The following is a 24379-nucleotide window of genomic DNA, read 5'->3' as shown; positions in this document are numbered from 1 at the left end:
ACAGCTAACGTACGCTAAAGCAGAGGTTCTCAACCTTGGGGTCAGGACCCCATTTGGGATCCCGAGAAGGGAATATTATTAATTTTATGCTATTTTTGCTTATTTTTAAGCTTTTTCTGAAACTACACCAAACACCATATTCTCCTTACTTTTTCTTCCCATATTTTTGCTATTTTTAATGCATTTTTGCATTAAAATTTCAAATTTCCATCTAATTTTCCAGACATGTTCAGCACTTATAAACCATTTCTACCACTTTTCCACCTAATGTCACATATGTTGCCCCATTATTGTCACTTTTAACCTCTTTCCACCATGATTATTTTTTGCCAATTTAACCACATTCACAGTTTGTTATGCCCATTATTTGCCAGTTTAAACTCACCCCTAACCTTAGCACTTTAAAGCCAATATTGATACTTTGAACCCATTTCACCACCTTTTCCACCATTTTTGGTCACTTTGAACCATTTTATTAGTGATTAAAACCAGGATTTCCATCTTTAAGATGACTATAATAATAATAATAAACGTTCCTGGATAACAGTGGATATTATTCAGATGAATAAATAAATGTGGTTATCACAGATTCATAGAACAATGGACCATCATTTTACTGACTTTATGGATGGACCCCAAAAATCTCTCCCCTTTATTCCCCCTTATAGATGGTCCTGTCTCCACATGACTGTTCTTCAATGTTCATGTCTGTGTTCAACCACCTTCAGCTACAGTGGGGGTCCCCGCTCTCTGGGACCTTTATTTTGGGGGTCACGGCCTGAACAGGTTGAGAACTACTGGTCTAACGTAGTGTGTGCTAACGTAGCGCGTGCTAACGTAGCGCACGCTAACATCTGCTAACGTGTGCTCAGGACGATAAAGAGGGCGAGTACCGCTATGCCTTTGAGATCATCCTGAAGGACGGGAACAGCGTGGTGTTTTCTGCTAAATCAGCGGAGGAGAAGAGCGGCTGGATGGCGGCGCTGGTGTCACTGCAGTACCGCAGCACGCTGGAGCGCATGCTGGACTCGGCGCTGATGGAGGAAGAGAAGGAGGAGCAGGTGATGCTGCCCAGCGCCGACATTTACCGATTCTCAGAGCCGGACTCTGAGGAGAACGTGGTGTTTGAGGACAACGTCCAGTCCAAGTCTGGGATCCCCATCATCAAGGCCGGGACCGTCCTCAAGCTCATCGAGAGGCTCACCTTCCACATGTATGCAGGTGAGAGACGGGTTTAGGTCCAGGTCTAGGTCCAGGTCATGGTCTGAGTGCTGTGTGTGTGTGTTCCAGATCCTAACTTTGTGAGGACCTTCCTCACCACGTTTCGTTCCTTCTGTAAACCTCAGCAACTGTTGGATTTGCTCATGGACAGGTAAGTCACATGTCAGCTCACTGACCAATCAGCTGAGGCTGAGCAGTCACCTGTCTCATTTGACATCACAGGTTTGACATTCCTGAGCCACGGCCCAGTGAGGGTCAGGGGGACGCTGATCAGCCAATCAGCAGCGAGCTCAAACGCTTCAGGAAAGAGTTTGTTCAACCTGTTCAACTGAGGTGTGTGTAATAGTTGTGTTATTGTGTGTACTCACAGTGCTGAACGTGTGTGTATATAATAGTTGTGTTTTTGTGTGTACTCAGGGTGCTGAACGTGTGTCGTCACTGGGTTGAACACCACTTCTATGACTTTGAGAGAGACGCTTTGCTGCTGAGTCGACTGGAGGAGTTCATCTCTTCAGTCAGAGGTCAGAGGTCACCCTCACCCCCTCCCTCTCTTCTCTCCTGGTCATGTGACTTTCTCCTCTCACTCCGCCCACAGGTAAGGCGATGAGGAAGTGGGTGGAGTCTATTACAAAGATCATCCAGAGGAAGAAGCAGGTGGTGAACGCCCCCAGCCACAGCATCACCTTCCAGAGCTCGCCCCCTCCCATAGAGTGGCACATCTGTAAGCCTGGCCACCACTTTGACCTCATGACCCTCCACCCCATTGAGATTGCCCGCCAACTCACCCTGCTGGAGTCCGACCTGTACAGGTGAGGTCAGAGGTCAACACACCTGTTTGTGTTGTTATAATAAGTGTTATTACCATCCTAGCCAGCCATGTGCTGCCCTTTAGCCCCGCACCTGAAGCCTAGCTTTGCATGTAGCAGCACTTGATGAGCAGTGTCACAGGGAAAAGGGGCGGGGCTATAATCTGGGCTTTAAGGTATCTGATCAGCCAATAGTTCAGGGGACTAACGGCGTGTTGACAGCGTATCGCAGTATGCTAACAGCATGTTAACGGTGTGCTCCTCCCCCTCAGGGCGGTGCAGCCCTCAGAGCTGGTGGGCAGCGTTTGGACCAAAGAGGACAAAGAGCTCCACTCCCCCAACCTGCTGAGGATGATCAGACACACCACCAACCTCACGCTGTGGCTCGAGAGGTGAGTGTGGTGGGGGGGTACAGGACCTGTGGAGGCGTGACCTGTGACCTAGCACGTTGTCCTCCAGGTGCATCGTGGAGACGGAGAACCTGGAGGAGCGTGTGGCCGTGGTGTCTAGGATCATAGAGGTCCTACAGGTGTTCCAGGAGCTCAACAACTTCAATGGCGTCCTGGAGGTGGTCAGCGCCATGAACTCCTCCCCTGTCTACAGGCTGGACCACACCTTCGAGGTAGGGCCGTCGCTGTGGTAACCGCCTCTTTGTCGCCGTGGTAACCCTGCTTTTATGTTTACGCAGCAAATTCCGAGTCGTCAGCGGAGGATCCTGGAGGAAGCTCATGAGCTGAGTGAGGATCACTACAAGAAGTACCTGGCCAAGCTACGCTCCATCAACCCCCCCTGTGTGCCCTTCTTTGGTACAAGCCTTTAGGAGGCTTCACCCACTCCCCCTCCCCCTGAGGGCAGGGCCTCACTGCATGTGTGTGTGTGTGTGTGTGTAGGCATCTATCTGACCAACATCCTAAAGACTGAGGAGGGAAACCCAGACTTCCTGCGTCGTCATGGAAAAGATTTAATAAACTTCAGCAAGAGGAGGAAAGTAGCAGAGATCACTGGAGAGATCCAGCAGTACCAGAACCAACCGTACTGTCTGAGGGGGGAGGGCGACATCCGGGTACCGCACACACACACACTTGTAACATGTATGATGTTGTAAATATTTTGTATAAATGTTTAAAAATGACATGTAGAAAGTTTAAAGTAAAGAGCGTTTGTAACATTTGTATTTCAGGCTGTTCAACTAAAACTCAACAAGGTCCAATAGAAAGTCTAATCGTACTGTCATTTATATTTAAGTTATATTAATTTATACAACAGTTAGTTCTGACCAAGTGATTTGATTGGACGACAGACATTCCCAGAGTGCTGATATAGAAACAACAGCACTGGGACGTCTCACAGATCAAAGCGCTCCACTGTACAGCTGATCGTTACCACCACAGTACATTGTCACTACGATCACACTGCAGGTCTTAATGCACAATTAGAATTTGTTCAAAAACTAAAAATAAATAATAATATTACACATTAAATGCATCTTCAATCAGTTTGGAGTATGAATGGAATGCGACCCTGAAGTGACTCGTATGGGCAGAAGAGGTCCTACGGTGACCCCTGACCCCACAGTGTTTATGTTAGTAAATAGGAGGTGTCCATTGTAGGACCGTGTGTTGCACTTTATAACTTTAAAGAGTAAGTAAACCCCAAACTAGCGATTAATCGTAAGGCAGTTAAAAATCGATTCATAGGTATCACTGTTCACATCGATGCTCTGAAAATTGAATCGCAGTACTTTTTTTAAACAGCAGAGGGCGCTATATATTTATCCTTCTCTTGTCCAGAAGTGTTGGCGGCGGGCAGAATCTGCTACTACTTTCTTTCTGGCCGCCTTCTACTCTTAAACATGTTCATAAATGATTCCTTACCCCTTTAGCACTGAAAGAATATCTGTAATATTACGTGAATATCTGTAAAAGTCACGTTTTTCTATTAGCTCTGTCTGCTAGCATCTCTTCTTCACTGCAAGAATATGTGCATGCCAACCGACCACTGGGTTACCAGCGCCCTCTGCTGGTCCAAACAAATATCTGACGTAAATATAGTACAATGACTTATGCAGTTTTGCATTGTTTACTATAGAACCAAAATTGAAATTAATAGGCTTCTTCTTCATTTGTATTATTCCTTTATTTATTTCATTCAAGATTTATTTTTCGTTAAATTGCATTGTTTTGAATAGTTTATCAAGGGATTCTTTTGACAATGAAAAATAAAAGTAAAATAATACAGTATTTTCTAGTTTTTTCCCGAAAAAAATAAAGGAATATTTTTCAGTCATCATTTGTCTACAGTCCCATTTTGTAAAATAAATCGTGAGAGAATCGTTTCGTGAATCCATTATCGTGAATCGAATCGTATCGATGCTTTAGTTGGGATTGTTGAAGTTTTGGGGCATATCGCGGCGCGTCAACCAATCAGAAGCGTTCCTCAACCGTGACGAATTCAGAATGAAAAAAAAACACTAACCGGAGGCGGAGACAGATAGACAGGCTCTTCTGCTGGAATAGAGCGCCTGTAGTTCCTGTCCTGGTAGGAGATGTGAGCGCTGATGTGGGTCAGCAGGTCATCAAACTGGGCATGAGAGAGACAGAAGTAGCGCTGAAAGTGACTCTTGTCCGACCACAGCTCTGGGGAATCCAGAAACGGCGCTGAGGTGCAAATAAAGCCAAGTCACTCTCTGGATCATGTAGAGCTGATAAACGGGGGTCTGAGGGGGCGTGTTCATCAAGGAACTCCAGACTTTATTCTCCATCCACCCACACTTCTCTATAGTCCTCTGATATCACAGTGCACACACTGAGTCACACCTAAATACATCTGACCAGAAACACCACCTTCTCATCACAATGTTCCACCACTTCACAGTCACTGGGTGAATTATGAACGTAACTGATCACCATAATATCATCCATTGTATGAACACCACCGGTAACAGAGAAGCCCCTCCCCTCGAAGCGCTCCCTTCTCAACTGGTTTGGACGTGCGTCCAGGGCGTCTTCGACGCTGGTGACAAGCGTCTGATTCAGTAAGCACAAGCGTCCAACTATTCACGATTTTGACACCCGAAAATGTGTTTGGTGTGAACGCAGCATGAGTCTTTAAGGAGAGTGAATAAGAAGAGATACAGGTTTATCACTCTGTTTTCTGTGATGCTGCTACATGTTTACCTAGGACTGGTTGGTTGGTTTTGATGTAGTAGTAGATAGAAAGCTCCTCGGCCGTCCACACTGCAGTCACATTGCAAAAAATCGGATGCGTATCAGATTTAGGACCAGATATGAAAGTTTCCTGGGTCTGATTTGAAGAAATCTGAATTGTTATGTTCGGACTGTCTTTATCAGATCAGATTTTGGTCACATTTGCCTGCAGTGTGAACGTAGCGTGTGTGCATGCTCTCCATTAACTAACCCTAACTATTTTTGTTGGCAGAGCCAAATTATTAAATAAACAAACAAATCATAGTCTCTTGACACGTATTACTGGTAACTAATAAAATGCGCTTGTAGAACTGTTGTATAAAAGCAATATCACACTGGAGGTGGTTCTGTTGTATGAAATATCAGCTCTCTGATTATCTATGACCAAAACACATCAGAGCTGATATTTCATCGCAACAGCACCACCTCTAGTATGATATTGATTAAATATACACCCTATCAATAAGTGACCGTTAGAGGCTCCAGTATTTCTTTTTCTACATAAAGCATCTTTCTGTTCTCTTTCTTCTTCATCCTCATGTGACTCACTCCTCGACATCTCTGCTCTGAGTCACAATGTTTACCTCCTGTCATGTACAAATCTGATTGGTTGAGCTGTGTCACGTGGGATGGAGAACTCACATGTGATTGGTTTAAGCATTTCCTTGTTGTCTTAAACGCTACTGTAAAGACTGTAATAGCTGTGCATGCAAAAACCTAGAAGCATTGTAGAACACAGTAGTGTGCGTGATAAATAGATCACTCCATGCTTTAAATAACAGTATGGGATGTTATAAAACGGTTAACAGCTACCAACACTTTGGTTATTGTTGTTGGCCAATAAACGACATGTTGAAGTAAAACACAAAGACACGTAAGCATCGATTCTGATTTACGGCTGCTATACAAACACAAATAATCAGAACTACTGTTAGTTCTTTAAAACACTCACCAGGTGGCGCTCACTCACATTCTTCTCCACTTCTTTTATGAACACAGAAATCCACCGTTTGAGACGCTGACCCATCGTTTCCTTACAGCAGCGTCGCGTTGAGTCACAAACATGTCAGATCAACTGATGAGACGATACAAGCACAGTTAAGCTCCTAAAAATGAAACTGTTTGGAAATAAGTGCCCAGCTTCTATCAAACTCTAAACTAAACATTTAAACTGTGGATATGAATCACATTAAAACAGTTTTAACAACCACTGGTTAGTGCAAAGTAATGCTCATACACAGCTATTGTTACTGCCCTCTGCTGGCTGCTCAGGGAGGAAACAAACATTCATGAGGCCTGATTTCATCTCCATGTTCTTTAGAGACGACCAGCGTTAAAATGTCCAGAACTTCTTCTAATATTCTTTGATTTCTGTGTGTGTGAAAGCTTAGAAATCACACTCTCAGAATCTATAAAGAACTTAAACGGTCCCTGGACCACATGTTCATGGTTTTCTCATCAAGCGTCACATTCACAGTACACACAGCAGGAAAAGAAGAGTGTGTGTGTGTTCCAGAGGTTTTTGGAGAACCTCAACCCGATGGGGGAGATGTCAGAAAAGGACTTTGCAGATCATCTGTTCAACAAATCTCTGCAGATCGAACCAAGAAACGCTCGATCACTGCCTCGATTTGTGAGTGTGACGCGCACACACACACACACACACATCTACTCACACACACCAACATGATCATCCTCTGGCTCCGCCCCCTGCAGGTGAAGCGGTACACGTGTCCTCTGAAGTCTCCGGGGATCCGACCGACCTCGGCTCGCCCCGGCACCATGCGACACCCGACACCTCTGCAGAACGAGCCACGCAAGATTAGCTACAGTCGCATCTCTGACAATGAGGCGGAGGGCGGGGCTGTCTCCGCCCCCAACTCCCCCCGCACTCCTCTGACTCCGCCCCCAAACTCCGCCTCCAGCTCCACAGACGTGGGAAGTGTGTTCGACTCTCCGCAGGGACCAAGCAGCCCCTTCCACTGCAGTGAGACACACACACACACACATTAAAGACACAATAAACACACACACACGAGTGTTTTGTACTCATGACACACTTTCAACTCCTGCTGCAGTGTGACCACGGCAGGCCCGTCCACTCAAAATTAACTCCACCCATGCCTGCACATGCACATACTAACCCCGCCCACCACACACTAACCCCACCTCTTCTTCTCTGCAGCTCTCGACAGCATCTTTGCTGTGGTCGCTCTGCCTAACGGCCCACGTCAGTATGACATCACAGTATTTTTCATAAGCTTCCCCCATTACTGTCTGACAAGGCTTTATGATAAGCGCCGCCCCATCGATCTGTGTGACATCAGTGTTTCTCATAAGCTCCGCCCCGTGTCATGTGTCTCACTGAATGAGTCTTTGCTGTGAGTGAGCGTCTCCATGGTAACTGTCTCTCTGTCTCAGGGTCATCCTCTGTGTCGTCCATGATGAGCTTCAGTCGGGTTTCAGACGATGCCCCTGTCCCGCCTCCTGTGCCCCCCCGCAGACGCCCTGAGTCGGCACCAGCCGACTCCTCCCCCTCTATGGTAGGCTGCCGCCCTCTGTGATGTCACTGTGCGGTTGCAAAGCTGTGTTCTTTTCTCCACAGATGATGTCGAAGCCGGACAGCCCCCCCGCCGTCCCCCCCCGGCAGCCCACCTGTAAGCTCCTCCCACCTCGTTACTCGTCCTCGTCGTCTCCCCCTGACAGCCCCCCCTTGCTGCCGCCCCGGGAGCCGCTCAGCTCCCCGCTGCACCTCCTCCCCCCCCCGCAGGGCCGATCCCGCTGTGAGCCCCCCCCCCAGACCTTCTTCCCCCCCGCCCCCTGCTCTCCGCCCCCGCCCCTCCTCCCCAGCACACCACTCAGCAGGAAGATGCCCCTCCCCTCAACGCCCCCCATGGACCTGCCACAGGACGGCCCCCCTGTACCCCCCCGCCACGTCGTCCCTAAACTCCCCCCAAAGACTTACAAGAGGGAGACCCTCGGCCACGCCCCACTGCTGCTGGACACGCCCCCTGCATTGTGAGGGGGGTGGGGCTAAAGGAGCCAACACTACATCTGATTGGACCAGAGGGCCGCTCTGATCTGAGACTAATCTTGTGCCCTATTCTGAAAATCTACACTCAGATAGACCAGGAGTCGCAACCTTCAAAATAAAAGAGCCTTTTTAGCTCCACCTACCAAACACAAATCAATCATCATTTATGAACGCATCGTTAGTCATACCATCCTCAGACACAGGCATCAACGGCCCTGCATCAGTGTCACATTGACTAAAGAATACCAGTATAAACCAGTATGAAGACTGGGAGGAGGGCCAATCCTTCACTGCTGTTCTGCTCTAACTGGTTTCCATGTTAACTGATGACTTCTGAGCACAACCAGCTAAGTTGAGGCTCAGTCACCATCTGGTTTATAACGTCAGTTTACAGTGTCAGTGTTCTTCTGTGAGTTGCTGCTAACTAGTCACTGTGTTGATGAATGACTGACAATAGCGTGTTGCGTTATGGCGACTCCTGGTCTAACCTGAGCTCACCTGGCCTTGAGCGAAGCAGAGAATTGTGGGTAATGTAGTACGGAGCACAGAGGTACTGTTTGTGGCTCCTGTTTCTGAATGTTTATGACATGTAAACTGATGTGACCTTTGCCCTCATTTTAAAACAAAAACAAGGGAATAAACGTGTTTCTACACCACTGTGATGCCTTCATTTTCCACCTGATTTAGGATCAATAGATCCTGGATCACTGGATTTACTGTTAAGATCAATCTACAATGAGTTGCTATGGTAACTGTTATCAGGTGGTGTATTTAGGTGTGACTCAGCATGTGCACTGTGATGTCAGAGGACTATAGAGAAGTGTGGGTGAATGGAGAATAAAGTGTGGAGTTCCTTGTTGGACACGCCCCCTCTGACTCCCGTTCATCAGCTCTACATTATCCAGAGAGACTTGGCTTTATTTTCGCCTCTGCACCATTTCTGGATTCATCAGAGCTGTGCTTGGACAAGAGTCACTTTCAGCGCTACTTCTGTCTCTACGGTGCCCAGTTTGATGACCTGCATCTCCTACCAGGACATTTTCATTTCACAATTCCATACATTGCATTATCTTACATCATGTGAAAAAGCAACTACAGGCGCTGTACTCCAGCAGAGGATCCTGTCCATCTGTCTCTGCAGTTTTTTCCCGCATTATTCTGAATACTTCACGGTTGGGGAACGCTCCTGATTGGTCGACACGCTGCAATATGCACTAAAAGTTCAACAATCCCAACTCCGGCATCGGCGCGTTGACGTACGTCAAAAGCGTCCGCCGCGTGAAAAACTTCAAAACGCGAAGCACAGCGGGATCTCCGACGCCCCCTAGACGTACCTCCATCATGGATGGTGAATGTATACCTGACGCGTTGGGCGTGAATGCACCATAAGTATTAGAGTTTAAAACCAGTGCTTCATGGTCAGTGACACTTTAAAGACGTTTAAAAAAGCTCCATCCAAATGTGTAGATACAGTTTCATGCATAAATTATCATTCATTCATCCTGTTTGTTTTTCTTTCTTCCTCCCAAAGCCAGAACAGTTGAGGAAATATGCTTCAAAATCCTGTTAGAAAAATAAAAGCTGGTGTGCTCTTATTCTGAAAAGCCAACCAGTGGAAATAGTTGTGTCGTTTTTTCCCACTACATCATCTGACCAAAGACACAATCGGATTCAGGTAAAACACTGTCAGCGTGTACAATCCGATCTGATCCAGACCCGTTTCGGGCTATGATAATTGAGCTAAATGCTAAGCTAACCGTGTTAGATCTGCTTCGTCCGCAGCTCAAACCAAACTGAACCGGTTCAGGGTTCCGGACCCAGTCTAAAAGGTTCTGGTGTTCACACTGAGGTACTGGGATGGAACCAGGTCTGACTGGAGCGGGTCAGGGATCAGTTCTGGACCGTGTTTACGATGACCTACATTTTATGGACTCACTGGTTACCTAGCTATCTGATGAAGACGTCTTTGTTTGGCTTGAGCGTCTTCTTAAACAGAAGTTAGCCTTATTTAAACCAATCAACGTCTACACCTTTGTAAACTTAAATATATCTACTCAATGGACTTAATGTAATATTACTAGAATGTTTTAATCTTCGCAGCCGGAAATGGTCACTGATTTACTTTGTAACCATTCCATTCATTACACCGACACAGGTTGACTAAGTTCTGTTGTTTTATGCTTTAAATGTTGTTTACGTGTAATAAGCTGGTTTAGTTTCCTAATATTTATGATAAAAACAATTAAAAAAAATAATGCGGAGATTGAAAATTCAATTTGAAAGTAAAAGTTATTTGATGAACGCTGAATGGCTCCTTTTCTGAGGAGGGTTGGGCTGCAGTAACAGGCGCTTCTGATTGGCTACCAGAACACCCAAGTGGGAGTTCCTGTAGTTTTCAGTAACCAATCAGAACGTGGTTTGTGAGACACGCTGAGAAAATGTAATTTTCACCTTTTGACTTCAGCGAAATAAAGACTTTGATGAACGTAATGAAGAAGTGAATATTGTGGTTAAATGTATTTATATATATGTATAAATATATTTATACAGGCGTTGAGATTAGAAATCACAAAGTGCTTCACAGAATTACAATGAAAATACAAAGTACATTTACAGTCAAAACATGTTCATAAAACAACTCTTAATCCACTGGAATTAAAACACTTTCTGAAACAAAGAGGTTTTCAGTTTGTTCTTAGAAACATTAACAGAATAAAGTGAAAACAAAGAAGTAGAAGATCGTTCTAGAACAATCTCCTCTGGTCCTGAAACCAGTAGGAGGGACCATGAGCAGGTTCTGACCAAAGATCTCAGCCTCTGAGAGGAGGTACAAGGACACAACAAGTCTCTACTGTAGGAGGGAGGAGCCTGATCATGCAACGCTTGTAGAATGGAGTAATATGAGTCCTTCTGTTTGTGTGAGTTGGTAACATCATCGTAGAGTTTTCTACCTGCTGAAGACAAAACATCTCCTTTTTGTTTAGACAAGAACATAAACTGTTACAGTAGTCTAAACCAGAAGATACAATGGCGTGAAAAATTAGAGATGTTCCTCAGTTGGTAAAAACACTTCCTTTTTAGTAGTTTTGAGTGATGCTCTAAGAACATCGTCAAAGATAATGTCTAGATTTGTGAGGTTTGTTTTATTAAACAAACTGAGGTTGTTCAGATACTGATGAATCCCTGGAATGATGTCATCAGGAACAATCACCAGCATCTCTGTTTATTCTCTGAGTTTAGTTGCAGAGAATTTGTGCCGAGCAATTGTTTAACTTACGCAAGACATTTTAGCAGAGCTTCATTTCTGGATCTCAGAGGTCTTAAAAGAGCAATAAAGCTGAATATCATCATCAAACAAATGATAAGAAACATCATCAAAGCTCTGAATGTTTCTTTAGTGGACATAGAGTAAAAACAGAATCCCACATAACAAACAGCAGAGTCAGACTGAGTGTTGGGACATCTGTACAATATTAAAAAACCGTTTTGTGATTATTGTAATCAATCTGAAACTGTAGAGGATGTTCAGTTCCTACTGACATTAAGAATGTCCTGTGAACTAAACCTGAATAATGGCTGGAGCCAGGTTCACATTTATGGATATTTTTGTTGTTGATTTATGCATTACAAATATTTTTTCAGAGGGGATTTAATATATCTAAGTTAGCTTTAAAATAAGCTGTTTTATAGTGGAAAAATCTGTCTAAATTTAAATTTAAATAGTTAACTTAACTGGCGTACTGTAGTTTTGTATGAAGTGAAGATTGACAATGACTCAAGATACAAACAGTGACTGAAATAACAGGTCATTTATTTCATATCATTTTAAAAGAAGATGCAACAATTTTTTTTTTAAATAACATTAAATCATAACAACAGGTTACATTTATTCTGTTTTTAATTTTACATAAATACTGTACATGAATTAATTTAACAGTAACATAACCAACTTATCATCTGCATTGTTTCACCATGAATTAAATTGAGAGGGTCCAGCTCTGATAGTGGGGTCTCCTAACCCTCTTCCCCTGGTCAGGGGTCTGTAACCTTTACTCTACAAGGAACCATTGAACCTCATCTCACCTGGATTAAAGTCCTCCTGGAGCCATAAATACCTTCTCTATGAAGACAATACAGTGGATTACATTATATACAGTTAGAATTATAGAGAATAATGTTTGATTTCATTTATATTGATCATGTAAATGGAAACTTAAAAACAGTTTAAAATAAATAAACATAAATAAATAAAACATTATCTTCATCTTCAAATTATTACACATCTCAGTTTACATGAACACAATGTTTATAAAGTAGATTTTTATAGTTAATGTATATGAAAGTCTATAAAAAGTAACATGAATATAATAACACATGATCATGTGATCAACACATGCTAATTACTCATTTCATAAAACATACATATTTAACCTGTACATTGGTGGTTAAATGAATCTGTTCCCACACAATTAAAATCTGTATTTTCTTCCAGAAATAGTGTTTTTGTTGGTTTAGTTTCTTACCAGAGAGAACCACAGCTGAACATCTGTCCTGGTATCATAGTCCATGATGGTTCTGATGAGTGTGTACGCTCTATTGCTGAGCTCAATGTGAGCGTGAACTCAGTGATCGACTCGTTATGTCTGGCTCTGTTCACTGACCACACACACTCCAAAGGGGCTCATTGGTGAGGGGTTTCCACTGGAACTCTGCCAATACACCGAAAGTACGTTATTTAATTTATTATTTTTTTTAAAGAAAATACTTTCATGCCAGTAACACCAGATGTTTTTTAACTCAATAAAGACAATCAAAGCACTTTGACCACCACTATTACAAATGTTCAGTCTGTTAATAAAGTAGTTTATAATGATAAACAGTTTGTCTAACTGTGAGTCTTTTGTTGTCTTTAAATATGAGGCGAGGAGCAATGGTGCATGATTACTGTATAATAGCCTAATATTGGAGAATAGAACCTCAAGGAATGTGATAAGTGTATTGATTATGACGAGTCAGATGACGGCTCCATAATCTTCATGGTTACACAAACACTGAACTATGAAGTGCTTATTATAGGACAAACTACGCAACAGACGGGAACAATCTCTAGTCTACTTGGTCGTAGTCTAATTTTAGATTATACTCAACTTAATATTGGCTATCGTAAGCACCAAGCAACTTATTTAGAAATATTTATTCAGACCAGATATTTGTGGGTGTTCTCATTTTCAAAGAGGGTGTTGTCGTGTGCGACTGGAACGCCTGTTATTTGTTGTAGCTGGACGTTATTGGTCTTTTCATGCTCAACATACAGGAGACAGGAGAGGTTCCAACACCACAGAGAAAAGATAGACAGGTTCATCTACTTCATTTATTTTCCAAAAAACATGATTATAATATATATTGCAATAAATAACAGTTAACCTAATGTAACATCACAATAATAAGCTGTTCATATAAACATGATCATGACAATCATGTTTTTTTTAACATTGGTCGACTGATTTTTAAAATCAGTGCAACAATCTTTGTACATCGCTAATCCAGTACGATTGTAAGAGAATCTCAGTACGGAGGTAAACCCAGACCATGACACTGAGTTCAAAGAGTGATAAAAGGGGCGCATGTGCAAATGTGAGGTTTAACCAAATGTTTCCACTTGTTTACTTAATGAAGTCAGATTTAATTTGTAAAATAAAGTTAATCTACATGTTGTGCTGAGGCTGACTGAGCTTTATTAACATAAAACTATTATTTTGTGTCTTTTGTTTCAGTTGTGTGTGTGTGTGTGTGTGTGTGTGTGTGTGTGTGTGTGTGTGTGTGTGTGTGTGTGTGTGTGTGTGTGTGTGTGTGTGTGTGTGTTATCGTGTTGTGTGAAGCTAACATGTTGGTCTGCAGCAGGTCAAAGGTCACCTCAGTCATGGCTCTCATCTCACTGGAAGACCTCGACGGATTGGATGAAGATCAGCTGGATGATGACATCACCCACAACCCTGAGCCAATGGATGAAGAGGATTCTGATCGGCTGCTGACGCACTGGCAGGCCGTCGGACGCACACACCATGTGTCTGTTCCTCCAGGTGACAAAAATGAGTAAAAAAACAACAAACTAAACATATTTATTAAAAAATGCTAAATATGGACAAAGCTGTATTCATTAGCATATAGATTTACTTATGAGCAAGTTTATTTAATTAGTTGTACAAATCAATGTTTTGTGTCCGTTACATTACATCACATGAAAAGCTTTATCTGGACAGGTCTGATCACATGGGTTATAGCAGTGTTTGACTTTTATTATTATTAATATGATAAACCTAAAGAAATAGGATGTGTACAGTATATATATATTATTTTTTGCCCTGGCATCTGTTTATTGTTAAGTTGAAGTGCTGAAGTTTTGAATAAAATTTTGAGGGACAACTGACACTTGCTCATTTTAGGAGGTCTTAAATATTTCGTAACACACTATTGATATAGTTGTTTACAAACACAAAAGTGTAATTTATGCGATTACTTGATTAATCAATGAAAAAAATTGACTACAAAAATATTCAAAAGCTGCAGCACAAATATAACCACAGTTAATATCCTGATACAGTAGCAACACAGATGTTAAAATGTAGAGCTGTAGTTCTCATTGTATTCCAGGTCAAAGGTCTGAACTTTATCTAAATTATGACCCAGATTAGGTTAAAACCAGGTAGTTGATCATATCAGGATACACAATAGACAAGACTCTCCAGGTCGTTATTGATCTAACTCGTATAGATCTGCACCAACAATAAACACTAACTTTTCCAAATATCGTGGCCTTTCCTGCGTACCAAGTCCTTCCCTGTAGGCCTTTGCATCTAGATGCATTTTGAGGAGCTTTTCTGTGGTTTTGGACATTTATCCATCATCGTGTTTACCTCTGAGTGCCCCCCAATATTGCCACACATCAGGGTTACTGCCCAGAACGTGAAAACCCTCTATGAATTAAACCTTTAATGATGATTTGTTTCTTTCAGAAATGACCGGACCGATACAGGAAATGACACGAAACCGCCAGCAGAGGGAGCCTCTCCCCTACGCACTCATCTCTCGTCATGAGAAGGTGTGTGTGTGTGTGATGGTTAATGTGTTTGTATCCTCTGACTGTGTGTGTGTGTGTGTGTGTGTGTGTGTGTGTGTGTGTAGATGGGGGAGGTCCGGTATGAGGAGCGTGTGTACCCAGCAGGTTACTGGGCGTGTGTGTCCAGGTCTGAGGGTCTGTATGAACAGAGCATCTCCAATGGATTCATGAACCTCATGCGCTTCATCTGCAAAGAGAACTCATCAGGTTAGAGCCACCAATCAGTGAATGGACACGCCCACTCACAGCTCAACCAATCAGCAACGGCTTAACAGCCCAGTATCAAACTCATATGAATTATTGTGTAGATGACAAAATAATTCAGTTGTTGATAAATCAGCTCTAAATACACTAATTCAATCAAACTCCACAATATTTGAAGAATCACAATATTCCCATGTTTCTATCATATGACTGCAGTCATTTAAAATCTCAAATTGTTCAAAGGACTCAATTTTCCTGAAATTATTTCACACAATTAAATAAAAATTCGTCACAAAATCAATGAAAAGTAAAAGTTAAAGTCCTGCAGATACTAATATCCTTCACTTATTGCTTGGATAATGTTGCACCGTATACGTACTTTATATATCATTTATACATCAAAGAGCAACAGACCAGAGGCGGTGCTTCAAGCACTGGATGATACCATATTGCGCAGGTGAAGTAGCTATACCAACAAAATGATGACCCTACAGGTCTATATCTTCCGGTGTCAGAAGATCTGTTCCTTTACATCTTCTCGCTCGCAGGTGTTGGACGATCAAAGTATCATTGAATTGTGAGCTTGTCGCTAGTAGCCCTGTGACTGTTGTCGGAGTTGCGTCTCTTAGGTCGCCCTCCGAGAGCTGCGACGAGCTTGGCATTTCAGCATTTTTCCTTTGGATTACAATCACTTAGGTTGGTCGCCACCTCAGTTTTGAGTATCACCGTTTTCTGTTGTTGCTGACAGTAGTGTGTTTGCTCCATATCCAGCATAGTTGAGTTCATTTGTGTTACGGTTAGTGCGATGTGTCCGCCTGAGCTAATGTGCTACGGCGTGGGGTAGCAACTCGGTTGCGCCTGTATTGTCTTCGTTGACAACCCTTAGTGTTTGGAGGTAGCATTTTTTGCTGGAGACAGCTTATGTTTACTGGCACCACCCGTTTTTAAGTGGCTGCCTTTTTTCTTTTTTGGGGTGAAGGTAGTGTATGCGGAGTTTATCTCCTCCTCCGCTAACTCCAGCTCAGGGGCTGACCCCTCCTGGCCGGTTGAAGCGTATAGTGGCTGAGACTGGGGGTGCCTCTAACCGGAAGAGGGCCAGAGAGTCCAAGCTTGCATCCCAGGTGGACCAGCTTACAGCAGAGCTTAATCAGATGAAGGCTGCTTTTTCAGGCAGACTGAGGGAGGTAGGGGCAATGTGGTCTCGCCTGCTTCTCCTGCCGCCATTGAGAGAATGTCCTCAATAACTGCGGCGGCATCCCTCACAGAGTTTGGAGAGTATGGGAGAGATGCACTCTCTCAGGAGAGGGTTTCTCACGCCTAAGTGGCTGGCTGCCATTCCTCTGCCTCAGCTCGGGGCTCAGTGGACGACTCTATGGGGTCCCTCATTCGTGGGGCCCTATAGATGCCCGGCTGCCCTCGGTGCAGCTCAGCCCCAGCAACCTTCATGGTACCTCCCTCAGAGGAGTATCTGAGAGAGTTGCATGCAGGCTGGAGTGATTCAAGAGCCCTCTCCCACGCTACGTCAGAGTTTGGGTTGGGCCACATGCCAACAATAGAGCCAGCCATTGCTGCCCTTATTGTGTCTCCTGACAAGGCCCTTAGGCAGAATGCAAGGTGTCCCTGTCCTCAATGTCAGGCAACAGATGACCATCTGTCGAAGGCTTATGAGGCAGCAGCCCATATGGGGCGGATAGGGAATTTGATGTCCCACCTTCTGCTGGCTTTCTCAGCTTACCTGCCAGAGGCTTCACCGGATGCATTGGTGCATGGCCTTAGTGATGCGTCCCTTCAGGCTTTCACGCTGATGACTAGAGAGCTGGGGTGGGTGATGTTCACATCCCCATTTTTCATCGGCAGGCAATTGCTCCAGTTTGCCTTTCAAAGATGTAATTTTCAGTTTTGGTTTGGTCTCTACCTTTCCAGGTGTGTGGCAGCAGCTCTGTCTCCCCTGCAATCTCAGGGCATGAAGGTCCTCCCCTATCTGGAAGACTGGCTGGTGTGTGCACCGTTGCAGTCGCAGATAGCCTGGGAAACCGCAGCCCTCATTTTCATTGTGACCCAGTTGGGTCTCAGGGAGAACCCAGAGAGGAGCTGCCTTATTCCTTCCCAGATCATCACCTTTCTAGGTGTGGATCTGGACACTGTGTGTATGAAGGCTTATCCATCGCATCGAAGGGTGGACAGCATCCTGGGCCTCCTTTCCCTCTTCCGGGGGGGCAAGAAGCACCTTTATGTCAAATTCCTCCTGCTCTTGCGGAAGCTGACTTCAGCCGCAACCGTAGGGCCTTTAGATCTGCTGTCACTACGCCCCCTCCAAAGGTGGCTCAACAGCTTGCACCTAGATGTAGGCCTGGGCCGATAACAGATTTTGTTGGACGATATATTGTCCCACAAATTATTGTCAATAAACAATATTATTGTCAACTTTTTTTCGACCGAATTAACCACTAATGTAATGATAACATCTATCTATAATGCAAGAAAGGTCTGTGTGTGTCCGTGGAGCGAATATCTCCCCCCGACGCAGCGTCTGATCTACCTGAAACTTTGTCAACGGCTTCCAAATACCCCGAGTGTGTGCATCTGTTATTTTGGAGCAACTTGGACAGAGCTGAGAGGGCATGGGGTTGGGCTCTCCAGTGATTGGCTCTGGCCCGCATTGTTTTAGAACACTGATGATGTCATCAACAGTGATGTCATCAGAGTTCCAATCAGAATGTTCTAACTGATGATGTCATGATAAATGCCGGTTAAAAACCGAACGGGACATGAGGAGCGTCCAAGCCGCACGCACTACAATTACTACCACTACTATAACTACTATTCTACAAATCACTTTTGGTTGTACCATACCAAAAAATCGAAATGCCCGCCTGACCAGCAGCGCTGCACGTGAGGCAAGGCGTTGTGTAGCAGAAACACCTCAGCAGCAGGAAGAACGCTTTAACACTACAGAGTATGTACATCCTTTGTACATTCAAACACATACTCATTTGGCCATAATTGACAACTCTACTTAAGCTCCTCCCACTAAATGTCATCATAATGCAAGTACAGCCTTTCAAATGCAATCAACTTGTATTTCTCATTAGTATTTTTTATCATTGTAATTGGAATGTCAAGAACTTTTAAATATTTTAAACAAATAAAACAATTAAAATAAAATGGACTCCGTCTCTGTTAGCAAAAAATTTAACTTGAATAAATATCTTAAACAAGAAAAAAAAAACACCTCAAATTCAATTCACACACAACCAAAGCAATAAATAAATCTGAAGCTACGAAGTAGGTCCAGAGTTGCCGCATCTACCGGACTATAACTCTTTACTTAAATCTAAGATTGCCTGACGATGGTATACTATTTTAGAGCAATTACGCTTCAGGTTCACTGAGAAATTATGAGAACTGACTGAGTTATCTGCTGTTTAATATCAGGTGCTAACACTAGCCTCTGCCACCGACAGGCACGCAACCAAATATGCATGCATATGGCAATATATCGAGACCGACAAACTTGCAGAGCTCATTTTCAATTACCGTCCGGTTAATGGATTTATTGATTATCGGCCTAGACCTACCTAGAAGCAAAGTGGCACAGGACACTCACGGTGTCTCAGCGATGCCTCACTATACTGGCCCAATGGCGAAAGAAGTCATTCAGACTGAGAGGTGTGGCCATGGGCTCGATTACGTCCTGTCATGAGACTGTCACGACCTATGCCTCCCTTTCAGGCTGGGGTGCAGTCTGGCAACACCGAACAGCTTACGGGCAGTGGACCACTTGAGTCTGCACAGAGCACATCAACATCTTAGAGCTACGGGCTGTGCACCTGGCTCTGCAGCGTTTTCTGCCAGGCCTCAGAGGGAAACATTTCCTTGTGCGATTGGACAACATCCCAGCGGTCTCTCAGATAAATCATCTGGGGGGAACTAGGTCCACCTAGTTGCTGTGCGTAGCCCGGGATCTCTTGACTTGGGCAGCCCCCCAGGGAAAGAAATCAGTTGGGAGATTTCTTGTCTCAAGGCAAGCCTTCTCCGGGGGAGTGGCATTGCCGCGTTTGCATCTTGAGGTGGTGCTCAGCATCTGGTTACACTTTTGCAGGGTGAAAGTAGACCTCTTTGCTTCAGAGGGAACAACTCATTGCCCCCTCTGGTTCTCCCGCACAGAAGTGACCAGCCCTCTGAGGCAGGACGCCCTGGCTCACGACGGGCCAGGGGGTTCCCTCTACACTTTCTCCTCACTTCCGTTGATACAGGCGACGTTTCAGAGGGTTCTCCAGGAGGGCCATTGGCTGCTCCTGGTAGCCCTATTTTGGCCAGGGAGGAGGCCACTGCAGGGCCCGATTTGCTGCTGAGAGATTGCGCAATCTTTGTTCGCTGGACTGTGTTAAACACCAGGGCGCCATCCACTCGCATTCAATAAGAAAAACAGGTGGCAGCTGTTCTCAGTCTGGTGTTCAGGCAGGAATTTGGACCCTGAGCATTGCTCTGTGCCGCCAATCCTGGAGTTCTTGCAATCACTCTTGGATACTGGTGTAGCTGCAGGGCTCGAGACTGCAACTAAATTGGTCGCATCTGTGCGAGTGAAAATCCAAAAGTGGGAAACTTTTCGTCCTGTTGAGTCTTCCTCTTGTGAATCAGGGTCCGACATGGACACTACACGTGCTGCCATTTCCCCAAACACACGGCTGCTACGTCACCAACACTGGGGAGAGACACCATCCATGCTGCGTTCATGGATACTGGGACAAACACACACTGGGGACAGGCGTCCGAGCACGCGGAGCAACAGAGCGCATGGGGGGCGGTACAAGCGGGCGGGCGATCGGGGGGTTGGGATTTAGAGCACACTGAGCTCAGTGAGCATAGTGACGGAGTGCATGTGGGGCGCCAAGCGGAGAACGTACATGCGCAGCGCATACACAATTCCACACCAAAGAGGAGGACCTCATCAGAATGAGCATTGAGGGGCCAGAACTGATGGACTATGATGCCAGGCCAGATGTTCAGCTGTGGTTCTCTCAGGGGAACCCACTATAAGAGCTGGACCCTCTAAAATAAATTCCATGGGGTGAAGCAATACAGATGCTAAGTTGGTTATGCTACTGTTAACTTAATTCAAGTACAGCATTTCTGCAAAATAAAAAAAAACATGTAACCTCTTGTTATGCTTTGCTGTTATTTAAAACATTTTTCTTACGTCTTTTACAATTATATAAAAGAAGTTTATATAAGTTATTTTAGCCATTGCTTGAAAACTTAATATTGACACTAAAACAATAAAACATTTTGCAAATATATCTCGAGTCATTGTCAATCTTTACTTCAACTATGGTACGCCAGTTAAGTCAACTATTCATCAGCATGTATGGCTTGAAAAAAAAACAAAGGGTGTGACCAACTGAGAAAGGTAGTCTCTCCAGTGCCACCACTGAAAAAGTTAGTGTAGAGCCCTGAGCTGCCATTGTCTCTTGACATGTTCGGGTAAAAAACAGCACTGTTGGGTGCCACAGGTTGGTTTCTCTTTTTTTGAGGGGGGCTATGAGGCTTCATCCACCTTTAGTCCAGGTTGGGACCTGCCCCTTGTGCTCGACCATTTATGTTTGCCTTTTTTTGAGCCCCTGGCAGAAGCAGATCTGAGATGGCTATCAGCAAATACTGCTTACCTTCTTGCCATTACCACAGCAAAGCGCGTGGGGCAGCTCCGCGCTTTGTCTGTAGATCCTTCGTGCCTGAGATGGAGCTCCGATCACTTGGGGGTCACCTTGTGGTCGACAGCCACTTTTTTTCTGTCAAGGTCCAACCTTGATCAGCCAATACTGCTGGCTTGGTTCAACCCTCCGCCAGAGGAAGACTGTGCAGGCCTTATGGGCATATATCAAGGGTACCGCCGTCATGCGTGGATCCGACCAGCTATTTGTTTATTATGGCAGTCCTAAGAGAGATCGTGCTCTCTCGAAGCAGCGGTTGTCCCACTGGATTGTGGTTGTGATCAACCAGGCATATCAGGCAGCTGGTAGCCCTATGCCCTCTGCAGTGCGGTGCCACTCCATTAAGGGTTTCTCTACGTTGTGGGCAGCCCTGAGAGGGGTGCTGTTGGAGGACATTTGTACCATGGCCTCTTGGGCACTGCCGAGCACCTTCATGAGGGTCTACAGAGTTAACATTCCTGACCCCCACCCACTGGATGTGTTTCTGCTACCAGATTCATCAGCTTCAATGAAATGAGGTTAGTTCATGGGGATTCCTCGTGACTGTGTTGGTATGAGTCATTAAGTATTTAAAGCACCGCCTCTGGCAGTCAGGAAGGATTCATAGAATCGACTCGGACCGGGTTTCTCCATGCCCAACAAGCCAACACCTTGTGCATTCATAATTGCTGAATAATGGACATGAAAAGAGGCCTTCTACAAAGCCAGCAAAGCTTTGTAGAAGCCTTCTACAAAGTGCTATGATGGCTATGATTTAGCGATCATAGCACTGCTGGCAGGAGAAGTTGAGATTAATCTCGCAACTAATAAGGCCTAAACTCAGAGCGCAGCTGGTTTGGTATCCTCAGCTTACTCAAACTATCCAATCCTCAGCTGGGCTTCTCTCACCGCCCACACCATGGGCACTACAAACACCACTACTACCAGAATGATCAAGCCTACTACAGGTCACTCAAATACTGCACACCGGGCATGGTGGCCTACCTGGACTTTGCCTGAGTTGGAGCGGTGGTGGTGATGTTGCTCAATCAGAGTCAGGACATCAGCAGGCTGCCCCGGTTCTCACAGATGCAGCCGTTGTGTGTTCAATGAAGCCCGTGCTGGGAGCCGTCAAATTGTACGGCTAAGTAACATTACGTTAGAATGTGTTGGTGTAAATATTTTTTCTTTCTGCTGAAATGTCACTGACTGTAATTTGTCTCTAACATAAACTCACTTCTAAAAATTATTTTCATGATCAACTCAAAGATCTAAAAAAATACATGCAATCATAAGAAAGAAATCATATTATTAGGTGATTTCAACATAAACTGGGATGAAAAAAGGACAGGAAAAATCTGAAATTAATAACTGATCAGTTTAATTTTACTCAATTAATTGAGAACTCCACCAGAATCACTAATCATTCAACATCCAGAATAGATTTGCTTTTCACAAATAAACCTTAAATGATCACTAAAACATATAATCTATTAATTGGTCTTTCAGACTTTAATGATATTCTATGCACAATAAAAAGAACTCAACAACACTTTGATCACTTCTTTACAACTACTCAGGGAAACATCAAAATACCCAAGAACCAACAACTACATTTTGGGAACGTTTTAAATGATCTGACCTGGAAAAATGTAACTTCATGTGATGATATTGAAACGCTCTGAAATATTTCTTAAAGAAATTCAGGAAGTTTATAGATCCTTCACAAAACAATGACGTTTAAAAGTAAAAAAAAAATGTTTATATGTACTGTTCCTACTTAAATAAAAAAACAGTGGTTTTATACGTAACTTTATGTGTGTTACTGTCTGTGTGTGTTACATAGTGTTACTGTGTGTGTGTGTTACATTGTGTTACTGTGTGTGTGTGTTACATTGTGTTACTGTGTGTGTGTTACATTGTGTTACTATGTGTGTGTTACATAGTGTTACTATGTGTGTGTTACAGTGTGTGTTACTGTGTGTGTGTTACATAGTGTTACAGTGTGTGTTACTGTGTGTGTGTTACATAGTGTTACAGTGTGTGTTACTGTGTGTGTGTTACATAGTGTTACAGTGTGTGTTATTGTGTGTATACAGGTGTGTATCTGGGCATGACGGTCCCCGTACTCAGTGACGTTAAAATAGCGTCCGACGGCGTTTCCTTCCTAAAGGAAGTGGAAACGTGTTTCTTTCTTCCTGCGGCGCTGCAGAGCTGCCCCCCCCACTCCCCCCAGTCCGACGTGGCCATCGTGCACCGCCAGCCAATCAGAATCGTTGCCAGGTGAGTTTAAACCAAGCTCCGCCTCTCCGCTCCGTGGCTCACGCTCTGCCTCTCTGTGATTGGCTGACAGCACGTTCTACGGGACGACCACGGAGGAGACTATTGGCCGTCAGATCGGGCTGATGTGGGAGCAGGTGGGGCCGGACGCGGCGCTGAGGACGGACCGCTACATTGTGGCCGTGTATGAGAACCCGGGGATACCACAGCGCCGCAACGAGCTCTGGTTCCTGCGTCACCACCAATCCTAGCCCCGCCCCCTCACTCTCTCCCTGTGACCAATCAGAGCATGGCGACTTGTGTGTGTTTGTGTCGTTGCAAAAGCTTTGTCTACTCATTTAAAATGCTGGAAAGAAAGGGGGCGTGGCCTGTGTGCACATCGCCTGAACTCTCAGTAAAGAATAATTATAAATTAATGTGTCACTGATTCTGTGACGTCACAGTTACTGGTTAACACAGACCAGTTTGAATAGAACAGCAGTGACCACGTGATGTTATTTAAACATGTTTTAATCTATATGTATATATTTAGTTATCAATATTGAAAGTATTTTGATCAATGCTGGTTAAAGTTAGTCTCAGTGTGGAGTTGCAGGTTCTCCGTTGTTTTTTTAGAACGTATTCAATGTTTATGGCATTTTTTATTTCATCGTTCACATTAAAAATGTTTAAATGTAAACTTGTCTGTGATGTGCTGCCCCCTGCTGGGGGCGCTAAACAGTTCAACTGCTAAACTCTACATTCATTTAAAGCTTTGGATAAAAGCGTATGTTAAATGTTATAACACACGTGCTCAGATATTTGACAAAAACACACTTTAA

At 44.2% G+C, this 24379-nt stretch overlaps 2 protein-coding genes across 4 annotated transcripts in view; both read left to right on the top strand.

Moving 5' to 3' along the window:
• sos1 (son of sevenless homolog 1 (Drosophila)) overlaps positions 1-8923 on the top strand; it is a 38046-nt gene extending 29123 nt beyond the window's left edge. Inside the window, exons 11-24 of one of the 2 annotated variants that reach the window (XM_028455861.1) lie at positions 873-1221; positions 1291-1372; positions 1444-1554; positions 1639-1742; positions 1817-2030; positions 2300-2419; positions 2487-2649; positions 2716-2833; positions 2918-3090; positions 6750-6866; positions 6950-7220; positions 7419-7463; positions 7655-7776; positions 7839-8923. In XM_028455861.1, coding sequence (XP_028311662.1) covers positions 873-1221; positions 1291-1372; positions 1444-1554; positions 1639-1742; positions 1817-2030; positions 2300-2419; positions 2487-2649; positions 2716-2833; positions 2918-3090; positions 6750-6866; positions 6950-7220; positions 7419-7463; positions 7655-7776; positions 7839-8255 — 2406 coding nt within the window. In that variant the 3' untranslated portion in view covers positions 8256-8923. The remainder of the gene's footprint in view (positions 1-872; positions 1222-1290; positions 1373-1443; positions 1555-1638; positions 1743-1816; positions 2031-2299; positions 2420-2486; positions 2650-2715; positions 2834-2917; positions 3091-6749; positions 6867-6949; positions 7221-7418; positions 7464-7654; positions 7777-7838) is intronic. The other variant, XM_028456626.1, reaches the window with a different exon arrangement.
• Positions 8924-9871: 948 nt separating this feature from the next.
• soul4 (heme-binding protein soul4) lies at positions 9872-24237 on the top strand. 2 transcript variants are annotated; one of them, XM_028438220.1, is made up of 6 exons: positions 9872-9942; positions 14166-14347; positions 15281-15366; positions 15450-15591; positions 23378-23561; positions 23632-24237. In XM_028438220.1, the coding sequence occupies exons 2-6, from the start codon at positions 14188-14190 to the stop codon at positions 23807-23809; spliced, it is 750 nt and encodes a 249-aa protein (XP_028294021.1). In that variant the 5' UTR covers positions 9872-9942; positions 14166-14187; the 3' UTR covers positions 23810-24237. The 2 variants fall into 2 exon arrangements, with proteins under 2 accessions (XP_028294021.1, XP_028294821.1); XM_028439020.1 differs by having other exon boundaries at positions 9873-9942; positions 14169-14347.
• Positions 24238-24379: the final 142 nt, after the last annotated feature.

This window comes from Gouania willdenowi, chromosome 1, assembly GCF_900634775.1.
Source record: "Gouania willdenowi chromosome 1, fGouWil2.1, whole genome shotgun sequence".
Classification (NCBI taxonomy): domain Eukaryota; kingdom Metazoa; phylum Chordata; class Actinopteri; order Blenniiformes; family Gobiesocidae; genus Gouania; species Gouania willdenowi.
The sequence above is the reverse complement of the archived record's forward strand: the minus strand, read 5'-3'. Positions and strand labels throughout refer to the sequence as shown.

What these genes read in the sequence shown, in the direction of transcription:
- soul4 (XM_028438220.1), top strand. Translation starts at nt 14,188, where the DNA reads ATGGCTCTCATCTCACTGGAAGACCTCGACGGATTGGATGAAGATCAG. An exon ending in TCATCTCTCGTCATGAGAAG is followed by an intron (nt 15,367 to 15,449) that starts GTGTGTGTGTGT and finishes GTGTGTGTGTAG; the next exon opens with ATGGGGGAGGTCCGGTATGA. An exon ending in CCAATCAGAATCGTTGCCAG is followed by an intron (nt 23,562 to 23,631) that starts GTGAGTTTAAAC and finishes ATTGGCTGACAG; the next exon opens with CACGTTCTACGGGACGACCA.